Here is a 12,347-nt window from a genome sequence, read left to right as displayed (position 1 = left end):
TCAATAATTTCTCCTTGTTAACAACAGCAGTGAAGGACAAGAAGATGCAGGAGAGCTTGACTTTAGTGGTCTCCTTAAGCATAGGTGAGAACCACATCCTGACCCTGAGTTTGTCCTTGTCATATTTTTTTGGATGTGCTTCTTTTTCTTCCATTTCACATCCTATTTAAAATTATATGAGGTATGAGCAGCAAGTTAAATCAGTGATTTTTAGGATTTAACACTCTAGGTTGTCTTTATCATTACTAATGTTAGAATTACATTATTTGAAATTTCTCAGCCCACAGCTATTATTTTTTTACATATCTTCAGTTAGGCAGTTACATTTAATCAACATATGTGTAGAAAATATAGAGAACTGTGTTTGTTAGTGCAGTTTAAAAAAAGGAATTCATATTATTCAATTATCATTTTAAAAATGAACACATTTTAAACAAGATAACTATACTGGAATGAGTCTTTTAAAAGGTGCAATGTGTAAAAGTTGTTTAAATAAGCATAATTACTGATACAAATTTTTATCTACATTTTGACAGTAAAATTAGTTGAAAACCTAAAAAAAAACAATAGGAATCCAGGTAACTTGGATGGTGAATAGGGTACAAAATCTCTTGCTGCTGGTTTCATTCTTAGTAGCTGGTTTCATCCCCAGTAGCTGGGGAAAGAAAAGTCACATTTGGTGCTTTTATGATGGTATAAATTATCTAACTGTTAGTCAGACTTTCAAACATTTAAAAAAAAACATTTATTCTGATTGAATACTAACTTAAGGGTCTTAAGCAAACAAGTCCTGATTACCTGGTTAAAAGAAATATTATTCTTTTATAAACATTTTATCACACTCAAATAAACATAGGCCCTTTGTGAATGCTCTGAAGACTATTTATCTACATACCTACCTGCTGAAACAGCTTTAGCTAACTAGCTAACTGTAAAGCCACACTGACCCCACTTTTGGTCTCCCATCTAAACCATTTTTATCTTACACTTTCAGGTTTCACACCCGATCACGGCCAAGTTTAGAAAATTATGAAATCAAAATATTAAATATGAGGCTTATTCTGAAACAGCCAGTATTTTCCAATGGCTTGGTGGCAGTAACGGGAGGAAAATGTATAAACATTTGGTACTTTTGAATTATATTAGAAAATATCCAACTGTGCTAGTCAATCTATCTATGAATACCACCCTAGCACCCTAGATAGGCACCTACATGCCTCCTTACCTAGCTAGCCAGCAATACAGCTTTACCTAACTAGCTGTGGCCTTACGCTGCTCTTCCATCTTAATTATTTTTTGCCCAACCCTTTTTGGTTCCACACTCGCATTGTTTCTAAATGTAAAAAAGATTAAGAAATCAACTAAAAATCTAATTCTGAAACACCTGGCAGCTATGCTACAACAATCAAAGTTTATGTACTTCGTCTAATGGAAACACAAAACTATACAAGTCCGCTAATCATTTTTAAATGACTAATAAAATGATTATTATCACTTCCTCAGGTTGTTAATTACGTGTTAACATTGTAGAAATTGTGCACCCAGCCTGTGCATTTAGCAAAAAAAAAAAAAAAAGTAAAGCTAACCACTTTATGTAGAAAATAATGCAGGTCTAAACCAACAGCTTTTCTACCAACAGAGCACCCTGGTTTAAGTGAACAAAAAACCTCAACAGCAGTAAATGTTTATTTACAAGGCTAAGTGCTATGTGGTTAGCATGTTTGTTAGCATGCTTATGTCACCAAATCAGTAATAATGACAGTGATATAGTGACTTTTTGTCTACCGTAAAAAAGTTTTAACAAATATACACATTGCACCTTTAAGCAAAACAGAAATCCGGATATTCACACAGTTCCATTATATTTTTATGACTATGATAGACAAATGTGAAAGAATCTTCTCTTACACCCAATTTAAAGCTTAAAACCTCAGCTACATGGTAAGCTATTGTAGCTGCTCAGAATAAACCCCGTGTTACATAGTTAAGATACTGTGCAGGATTAAATGTGAGCACAGATGAACCTATCAGCATCACTATTCCGAGCTAAATTACACATTTGTTTTGGGCTTGTCTTTTTTTCTCCCCTACATATTCAGAAATCAAAGGTTAGTAAAGTGAAAAATATTGGTTATAAAACGATTAGAGCTTACTGGAGGTGAGTACTGTAATCCTCTAGATTCCCCAGCATGACGTGTAGCTCCAGGAATTGTACGAGCAAGAGTGTTGGCCTTCTGTAGCATGGTAACACTTTATTTTGAAGGCAACATTTCTATCTGCTCAGTTAGAAGTCAGTAATGATAGTGATGGTCCTTGCCTCAACTCATTGTATGGAGCAAAGAGCAACATTTTGGATCATTACTGATGTTTTAGCGGGCCACAGAGAAATGATGCTGTAAAATAGTGTTATCACTACACACTGTCATCTGTTTCAGTTTAGAAATATAAGGATAATAGCACCAAGTTTATTTCAGCTATCTTTATAACTGACTGCAAATAAACAGATGAGAAAAGCAAGAAATAATAGAATAGTAATTCATGCTTTTTTTGTAAATTCAACCTTTCCGACATTTGGGGAAATGTCAAAGCAAGAAAGGTCTGACTGATGGTTCTTTGTTTGATCTAATATGTCCACTCATCTCTCGTCATAAGGAAAAAATCAACATTTAATGATGTAAGAGCATTTCTGAAGTGATCACTCAAAAAGACACAACAAAGGGATGGGCTAGGTACAAGAACAGTTCCCACATTTCTGCATGCTGCATGAAATTAAACACATGTAACTTTACAGGGCTTGATTCTTTATCTAGCCAAGGGCCCCTAAAAAATGTAATTCATCTCTGACGTACCCTGTGTGCAATCTTAATTTGATTCAGTTTTCCGTTTCATCTTAAACCCCTATGTTTAAACTCCACCCACCAAAATTCCTCTTTAACCCACCTTTAATATTTCTCCTCCATCCCTTTATTCATTCTAAAAATGTAATTCTCAAAGTAGAAGATTGTTGTAATTACAAACACATAATGTTTTTAAAATGTTTAGATCAAGCGAAATAGCTTTTTAAGCCAGTGTATATCTCATCGGCATATTGGTGAAGAGAGCAAACAATCTAGAATTAAATACAGCGACAATAGCGGTTGAATAGATGTTGAATCTTATAAGCAAATAAAGAAAATACCATCTACCTTAGTTAATGTTACAGAGGATGTCAATAATGCTTAAATATCTGTAGGTTTCTTACAATATACACTGGTGGTCTTTTTTAGTGTAGTTTTTGCTCATTTCAGTAAGACAATGCCAAACATTATGCAATAAAATGGCCTGGCTGTTCATATTATTCAGTAGCAAGATTATTTAGGATAAATAAATTTTACCTAGTTTATCCCCTATTTAAAGATTCTCCTCCTTTATTCAACATCACACCAGTTATTGGTTAAAATATCCCTGTGCAAAATGGCACACCCCTCCAAGAAACCCATACAGCAACAGTTGTCTTGCTTTTAGTTGACTTTCAATACATCCTAAAATTAGTTAGCCACTATACCCACAGTGGTTGCAGCATTATGCTGTGGGTATGCTTCTCCAGCATCCTCACAGCATGAAATGGCTTCTACGATGGGCATACCCCAAAAGATTTACAGCTGCAACTGTAGCTGCAAAATGAGCTCATGCTCATATTACGCTTGTGTTTTTGAGTTTGCTTGCTTGTGCAGCTGGTAGTTCTTCATTTGTTGTGCCCGCCTCAAAAAGTTATTTTATTTCATACAAAAGTGAAATAAAATAACAAAAAACGGAGAAGGCTTGGACGTATTGAGCATAATTGACATAAGAAATAAATCATTTTTCCCTATTAAGTCTCTAACTCTCCAAAACAAAACCTTCTGTTTTTTTGTCTACCCTTTAAACACTAACATATGAGATCAGTTCCAAAGTCAACACAAAGAGAGAGCTCATGCCCATCCCTTTGGGTGACATGTCCTGAGGAACTCGTGTCTAGCAATAGTTATAAAAAATAAGAAATAAGGAGTAAAATGAGTTTAAGTAAATTGATAAAATTGCCTCTAAATCCCCCTTTTTTTTTTTTAGATAAATAGTGGTTCCTCAGAACATGTTGCAAAAGCCAGTGTATAGTGCATGTTCTCACATTTTTACCTTGTACATGGCAAAACTAGGGAGCATAAGCAGCAAGATGACACCCCTGAGGTGGACGTGTGGGACATCCTGAAGAACGCCAGGCCAGACCAATATGAGAAAATTGCTTTCACGTACGGCATCACCGACCTAAGGGGTCTGCTGAAAAGAATGAAAAAGATTCCCAAAGAAGAGAAAAAGAGTGCAGGTAGATGGGTTCCTGAATATTTTACATGAATAAATTGAAAATAATTTTGACTGACGACTGCTGTGACTTCAAGCCTTTGCAAAGAGGTTGGACCCAGCGTACCAGGTGGATAAAGGTGGAAAAATTCGCTTGATTGTTGATCTGGCGGACCCCACAGTGGATCTAAAGTGGTACAAGAATGGACAGGAGATCAGGCCTTCTCCAAAGTAAGTAACAATGTTACACTTGTGTTAACTTCCTTGACATTTGCGTTCAGTACAGCACAAATAAAAAGGCATTTAAGTAAAAGTTAAATGCTTTTAATTTGGGGCAATGCATTTTTTGAATCGGTTTACTTGTATTTTTTCATTTTGTCACCTCTATAATGCACAATGGTTCACATTATTTTATTTCCTAAATTTATTTACAATTATATAAAAAGACACATTTATATATACACATGAATTCAAACCGTATTTTATTTAGATTGTTAAATTAAATTATTTATTTGTATGCAAATTAGATAAATTTGGCATATTTCCGCCCAGTAGATGACGGGAGGGTATTTTTAAAATGTGGCGATTTGAGGCAAATTTGTGACAATAGCCTACAAGTAATTTCACACACTGCAAGCAGTGTGCAAGTCATTCCTTCTTACTGACTTCACATTATGCAGCCCGTTTAGTGTACAGAGCTCTAAGATGTGACCAGATGAATTTGTGTAAAGATATACTCTTCCACATATATAAATACACATATTTAAATACACACATAAGGATAATAAGGAATCACTTGGACAATGTGCAATCAAATTGTACATGTGCATTGTATAATGTCTTTAATTTCCATTAACTGTTGTATATGTCCTGCTCTGTAAAGGAAAAAGGTGGTACCTCCTTCACAGGTCTTTAACCAAGTCTGGCTTTGGAAAAGTTTTATATAATATTTCTATTTTTTTCAGATTATTATAATTCCCTAAATACTGAAGCTTTTTTAAAATTTCAAGATTGTAGTAGTTATAATGATGACAGTAATTGCTTTTGAGAGTTTTGTAACTTTACGAAAATAAGTAATTAGTAGTAAATGTAAGAAGAGCAAAGAAAACATTTTTAAGTTTGTACTTCTAAGGTATTTTTCTGCCACCTTAAAATATATTACTGTATGTAAACAATCCATCTCAACATTTGGCAATATGATAAAGAGGAAGCTGTTACCATCTATCAAAATCTATAACAGATTTATTCCTCGCCAGCAGTTAAGGGATGGACCAATAATTTAATCTGTCAACTGTTTTCTTCAGAATGTATAAATCTGGTAAAAACAATGTTCTTCACTTGTTTATTAAAATTTTTGTTCATTTACAGTAAAAGATAAATAAAAATGTTATACAATTAAATCTAGAATCTAGAAATCTAGAAAGAAAACAGTTAAGACAAATTAAAATTGTTAAAGGTTTGATCCCGAGTGAGGTTATTCTTTTTTAATTATTTAAAACAGCTGCACATTTTCTTTCATTTGATAGTTATTAGTCGGTGAGCGTCTTAATCACGTCTTAATATTAGCAGTAAAAGCAGTAAAAATGAACTTTTAGGAAAACATTGTATTTTGGGCCTGGCATGTGTTTCCCTTGGTCTATTTCAGGAAATACTATTAATCAAGCATTCAACTACAAAATGTCCTAAAATGAGGTCGCACCTTTTCAGATGGTAAACAAGACTCTGAAGTTAGCTTCTGATTTGACGCTTCCGGTTCGAAGTTAAAAATGTAGCAGCCCTCTGTCCAGTCGCAGAATCGGAAGCTATGGATCGTACACTAACTTCCGTTAGTAAGGCCAACAAAAGCCGCTTGCTAACATGATGAACCAAAACTGTAACTTAAGAAAACAACACAGAGTAATTAAGTAACCCTGAAGAGAAAACTTAAAAGTGAACTAATTAAAACATTTATTCATCTACTTACTTTTGAACAGCTAACTGTTGCGGTTCGGCAGGGACACAGGTGGTTCATTTTATGGCTGTTTGATTGACAGGGGTGGGAGGTAAAAGTACTACAGGTCCAGAATTGGTACGGTCCAATTTAAGGGGTGTCTGGATTCCTAAAAAACACACTTTTATTTCACTTAGTGTAAATTTATGATTGTATATATGAAATTGTGTTTATAGGTGTTTTATACCTCACAACGTTTTGCTTTTCCTCTTTTTTGGGATACTCGAAGCCTTAATTAAGTGGGTCAAAATCCCTTTTCCCCCTGTAATTCGCACCGAGCGCTTAAGGTAGACGGTATAATGTAGTTTTTATCTAAGAACGTGGATTAATGTCAAATAAACTTGCTTCCTAAAGCTATGTGTTGGGTTGCCCTAATATAATCTCATGGTGTTGATGCCTAGACTTAACCAAATATGAATTAAAATCAGTTGCAAGGTAAAATAAACAATTGATCTGTAAAATAAATAAAACTATGCCCAAAGCCATTTGAAGTTAAAGCCATCTGGGAGGATATTGCTGTTTTCTGGTTTTGATCTCCTTTGCCATTTTCTTCAGGACTCCCTGTTCTGAAGATTTTTCTATACAGATCTTCATTTCTATCCTCTTTTTTTGTTTGTTTTAATACTGTCACCAACCACATTCTACCCCGCTCCATCTGTCTCTCATACCGTGGTGCTCCCCACCATCATAATTACTTCCTGTGATCCGGCCCTATTCTGGCTACACCGATGACTTTTAGTCAAAGGAAGTAAGTCCATCCACCTTGTCGACTCTCCTTCTACTTCATGTCATGTAAATTTGGTAAGCCCAATGCCTCTGACTGTAGTATCAACCCTTTGTTTCAGCAGGAAACATAATTTTAGGCATAAATGTTTACCCTTAGCATTTATCTTTAGTTAGTAAGAAAGATGTGTAGTTTCTACATCAATTAAGTAAAGCCTTTCCTATTCAGTTGTGTTCAGGCTTGTAGTTCACATTAGTTACATTCATTTCCATATCTGAAATGGTGAACTATGTTTAAAAAGAGTGTCGAACAAAGTAAATAAGCAAGAGCAAGATTATGTTGATCCAGGTAACACCATTAACAATTGGAGACTTGGCTTGGACACTTAACAAAACCGACACCATATAGAGGGATTTGAAACAGTACAATTTGGCAGTATAGAGGTCACAGGTGTTAAACTCCAGTCCTCGAGGCCCGGTGTCCTGCAATTATTTGATGGGTCTCTACCTCAACAGCCTACTTTTTATTTGCAAGCCATGCTGTGGTTGTGCAACTTTACTTCAACTTTACTGCAAGGAGAGTTAAAATACTGATGTACAATCAAACTACAGTCGAACACTCTCCTTCATTTGGCTCAGACACAGAGGAATAAGTAACAATGCCAACTAAAGCTAATTTCCGTGACTAGACATGGGGGTAGGATCTTTTGGAAAGAGCAGTTATTGGAGCAAAAGTGCTCACTCCATCCTTTTTGTATGTAGCCAATAAGTGGCCACACATCTATTCAACATATTTTCATTAACAGTTTTTCTCTGTCTGGAAAGCATTTAGGTCTTTAATTACCATGACAGAGTTTAAGAGTGCAGTTATAGATGCTACATCATCATCTATTATTGGTTGTGCCTTCCTGTTTTACAAGGACTCACTCAAAAGGCTTTTTTTCTTTCAGGAAGCGAGCTTTAAAATTACTTATTAACTTTTAAAAATAATTGCAAGGCCGTGGAAATACCAAACGTGATTTGTTTATGTTTCACATTTTCTAGATTTGTAGGTTTTCTGGCTTTAGGTTATGATATATGCCCTGTAATTAATTTTTTTAAATGCAGAATTGGTGTGCATATTTATAAGCTCCTTCTTCAGAGAGCCAGTGATGTAACTTCTTGACCTTTCATTCAGGTATATTTTTGAACATAAGGGCACGCAAAGGATTATGGTCATCAACAATTGCACCTCTAATGATGATGCAGCCTATTCTGTAGTTGCAGGGGAAGAGAAATGCACCACAGAGCTTTTTGTCAAAGGTATCCAGAAAATCCTTTTCATTTTTTATATATAAGCATGTAATAAAACCTATCTTCAGTCTCTTCTTCACCTGTTTCCTATCAGAGCTACCAATAAAGATTGTTAAAGGCATTGAGCCTGTGAAGACTACAGTTAATGAGAGGATTGAGCTGGAGTGTGAGGTATCAGAAGAAGGTGCTCAAGTTAAATGGTAAGAAAATATCATTACCATGTGTCATGTGCATATCTATACAGTGTTTTATATTGCTTGAAAGCATTTTGGAATCTTCTTCTAAAATAAAAACACACAGAAAGTCTTCTCCAGACATTTGTTTTCTCCATTTTTTAACTTGGCTTTTAGTTAACCACTCTCTATGCGATTTACCAGAAATGCAGACAAGGTAAACGTGCAGGCGCGTTCGTGAAGGTTCGGCAACGGGGACACAGCACATTTTTGCCCTCAATCCACCTGGGTAATGTCTGCTCCATGGCTAACAAAGATGATGAACTGCTGCTTCTAAACTCTGAAAACTCGGACTTCTGCTGATCTGATGCCATCTGAAATATAAAGTGCGCACTACAAATGCCGGGCTGCTAGCTGTTCTGAGTCAACTGGAGCACAGAGCTCTGTGTGAACCTGAAGCTAACCCAGAAGCTGAAAAACAGCTCGCTGAGCTAATAACAGACTTGGAAAAAAACAAACACCTAGACTCTCTCGTCGTTGTTCTTGGGGATTTTAACAGGTTTAACAACCAAATTTGTTAGGCGCCTGTGTGTAATAGTCCAGTCCAAAGTACTAGCGTCATTGTCATCTCCCACAATAGGCAACAGTGTGCTGTCCATGGTGCTGAAACTCTCGGCCACCCTAGTAAGCCTGTTTAATGCACACGCAGATGTAGCTTCACACCCCGACTGAAGTAAATCAACTTCTCAGGAATTGTATGGTTTTAACAAGTTCATGTGACACAATTGAGTCTTTTTCCTTCGCTCCAGCATTGAGATTAAATGTTTGTTGTTGTTTTGTTTTATCAGAAGTCCTTTTAAGACCTGTATATGGATCAGTGAATTTACTTTAAAAGGGAGAGGACATGATCAGACCCAGGACCAACACTTGATCACCAGGCATAAAAGAGCGCACCTCAGAGCGCCAATCAAATAGTGCTTTCATTTTTTTCCTGCCCAGCAATCATTCTCTCTTGAACCAACTCCCTTGCCAAATACGGAAGTCTTCTAAACCCATTTACATAGTCCACCATAGTTTTTTGGTGGATCAGACTCTTTTAAACAGTCTGCCACCATGGCGAAAGGACCCTTGCATTGTTTTGCACTGTGTGTGCAAAAACCAATTTATTTGGGCTAAACCCTGTGCTTTACTGGGTGATCTCCCGGGTCGCAAACATCAGCCAAGGCAACCCTACCTCCCGATTGCCCCTGAACTCCGTAGAGTGACCTCGCAGGAGAGACTTCAATGACTGATAAAAACATTCTAACACCCGCTGACTCTCTGGATGATATGCTGTCGCTCTACTGGGCCGTACTCTGAGCTGTTCCAGGACCTGACTAAACAAATGTGATGGAAAAATTGGTGTCCCGGTTTAACTGTATCACTTTAGGAATTCCAAACACAGAAATTAACTAGGTAAGTGCACCCACCACCGCCCTATCAGTTATTGTACACAAGGGACAGGCAGCTGGACACCGTGTAATTCACCGTGTAACTTGATACATCCCTGTAAGCAAATAGAATGACCCAGCCCTTGAACGAGGCAACGGGCCACACGGTCAATTATTAGGTGTTCAAATGGCTCAGAAGCTAGCACAATTGAATTCAGTGGGAACAGCTTTAAAACGTGGTTTGGCTTGGCAGTGAGCCTGGCTAATATGTCACGTCTTAATGGATGATGAATCATCTTTTTTAAAAAGCGTCCAGAAAAAATGTCTCAAGACTCGGTCAAATGTCTTCCCCACACCTAAGGGCCTGGACTCATCATGTGCAACCTTTAACACAGCAGAGCAAAGTTTACTGGGCACAACGATTTGAAAAACAGGCACCAACAACGTTAGCATTTGGCAACCATTTTCTCACCAGCAGCGAACCCTGAATGAAGTGCCTACAGGCACAATTCAAAACTTGACTCGCTGAGTGCACCTGATAAAAAAAGGTCATTTTAAGACAGGTAAGCTTGTTGCTCCGCCGCCAGTTCATTGCAAGATAGGGACTCGGAAAATTCAGACAACGGCAAGTTTTTCACATATTTCTTCTCTTTCTCAGTGTGACCGCTCACCATGGCACAAGTTACCGTGCACGCTGTAAATACATTTGGGAATTTCCTGCTATTGTCATCTGCCTTAGAAATTACTTGTGACACTTGCTCCTGGCACAGCCAACTGGGTAGCGTCCGTCCACAAACGCGCACAGATTTTAATATGATTGTTATCCCAGTTGTTAAAGAAACAAAGACAATGAAATGCATTATTTGTGTTGTTACCACTCTGTATAGAAAACTGACTATAGAATTATCTGGGCAGGATGAAAAACGGTGTCGAAGTCCCAACAGGAGTTCGCTCAAGGTACAGAGTAAAGTGTGAAGGAACCAAACATTACTTGGTTATTGACGATGCCACCAAAGAAGACACTGGAACATATTCTGTCATGGCCAGTGGTGGCACTTCAGAGGCTCATGTTCAAGTGGACTGTAGGTTTCATCTTCTCTTTTTCTGCTAATTCTAAGATGCTTGTTAACAACTATTACTTCTATTCTAACTCTGTACTTTTTGTTAGTAAAACCTCTAAAGGTGTTCCAGGATCTGCAGGACATGACAGTGATGCTAGGACAACCCTTAAAGCTACACTGTGAAATCTTCCCAGGAAATGTCCCAGGCCGTTGGTACAGGAACGGACAGCTAATCCAGCCTAGTGATCGTCTTAACATCATACACAGGGCTAAGTATGCCTCCCAGGTTTCCTATTTCAATTCTATACTTATCCAGACTGGAATTCTAAGACTTTTAAAAGTATAAATAAAAAATGCTACACTGAAATTATGTAAGACATTTAAAAAGTTTTCAGGAAGACAATATGGAATTTGTGAAATCTGGTGTGTTGTTACAGGGGGATTTGTTTTTTACTCTAACAAATTGCTTTTAATTTTCAAGGGTTCACCGACTGGAAATTGAAACAAATTCCCTTCATGATGCTGGAGATTACATTTTTGTACCTGAAGGATATTCACAAAGCCTGACTGCCAAAATCCACATCATTGGTACATGAAGTGAACCAGAACACTTCATATTTTCTTATAACGTCTTAGTTGTGCTGTGATCTAACAATGGCAATCAATTACAATTCTGCAGATCCTCCAAGAGTACACCTGGAAAGCTTGAACTTCCCAGACAACACAGTCACAGTAGTGGCTGGAAACAAACTTCGTTTAGAGATCCCCATCAGCGGAGAACCAGCGCCTAGAGTGGTCTGGATGAAGGGAGAAAGGGTGAGCTCCTTGATTGTCATCTAATACAGATTCCAACCCATAAAATAACAGCAGCATTCCTATGAATCTGACGGTCACCAGTTGAGAATGCAAACAATGTTAAATATGACTACTGTTTACATCTGTTGTAAGTATTATGATGAAAGACCCATAACCCAAGTGGAATCCAGACCCAACTTTGAAAATTAGTTCTACTGACTACATTACAGACCCACATCCTTACCATTAAATGACCACAACCAACACTACTGCAACTAAATTCTTTACAGTCTGACTTTTGACTTGATTGAAGACACAAGACATATTAGCATCTTATCCATGTAATAAATAGGGGCCGCAGAAGGGCATAGGAAAACCATACAAAACCATAACAGCCTGAAACCTTCTCCTCATTCTGATCACCAGCTTGGTCACACACTGGTGTGGGATGGCATACCATTCCTCAACAAGCATTTGTCTTAAGTCAGCCAGTGTACTTGTGTTGGTCCCTCCAGTGCAAACAGCACACTCAAGCTGATTCCACAAGTGTTCAATGGGGTTGAGGTCA

At 37.3% G+C, this 12,347-nt stretch overlaps 1 protein-coding gene and 1 long non-coding RNA gene across 13 annotated transcripts in view; one reads left to right on the top strand and one right to left on the bottom strand.

The window, feature by feature from the left end:
* Positions 1 to 12,347, top strand: part of mybpc1 (myosin binding protein C1) — a 45,560-nt gene that overhangs the window by 16,022 nt on the left and 17,191 nt on the right. For 8 of the 12 annotated variants that reach the window (XM_047389144.1, XM_047389140.1, XM_047389135.1 and 5 more), the window contains 11 exons: positions 28 to 84; positions 2,100 to 2,108; positions 4,173 to 4,339; positions 4,413 to 4,545; positions 7,044 to 7,052; positions 8,205 to 8,329; positions 8,415 to 8,520; positions 10,839 to 11,005; positions 11,092 to 11,257; positions 11,466 to 11,572; positions 11,664 to 11,800. In XM_047389144.1, the coding sequence (XP_047245100.1) occupies positions 28 to 84; positions 2,100 to 2,108; positions 4,173 to 4,339; positions 4,413 to 4,545; positions 7,044 to 7,052; positions 8,205 to 8,329; positions 8,415 to 8,520; positions 10,839 to 11,005; positions 11,092 to 11,257; positions 11,466 to 11,572; positions 11,664 to 11,800 (1,183 nt within the window). The remainder of the gene's footprint in view (positions 1 to 27; positions 85 to 2,099; positions 2,109 to 4,172; positions 4,340 to 4,412; positions 4,546 to 7,043; positions 7,053 to 8,204; positions 8,330 to 8,414; positions 8,521 to 10,838; positions 11,006 to 11,091; positions 11,258 to 11,465; positions 11,573 to 11,663; positions 11,801 to 12,347) is intronic. The other 4 variants (XM_047389141.1, XM_047389133.1, XM_047389132.1 and 1 more) reach the window with 3 other exon arrangements.
* On the bottom strand, positions 4,442 to 7,029 carry LOC124882678. The gene is made up of 3 exons (XR_007041957.1): positions 6,278 to 7,029; positions 6,014 to 6,191; positions 4,442 to 4,501 (listed from the first exon to the last, which is right to left on the bottom strand). It is a non-coding gene; the product is annotated as an uncharacterized LOC124882678 (long non-coding RNA).

The sequence above is a fragment of the Girardinichthys multiradiatus genome, chromosome 17 (assembly GCF_021462225.1).
Source record: "Girardinichthys multiradiatus isolate DD_20200921_A chromosome 17, DD_fGirMul_XY1, whole genome shotgun sequence".
In the NCBI taxonomy this organism is placed as follows: Eukaryota; Metazoa; Chordata; class Actinopteri; order Cyprinodontiformes; family Goodeidae; genus Girardinichthys; species Girardinichthys multiradiatus.
This window is presented reverse-complemented; position numbering and strand designations above follow the sequence as displayed.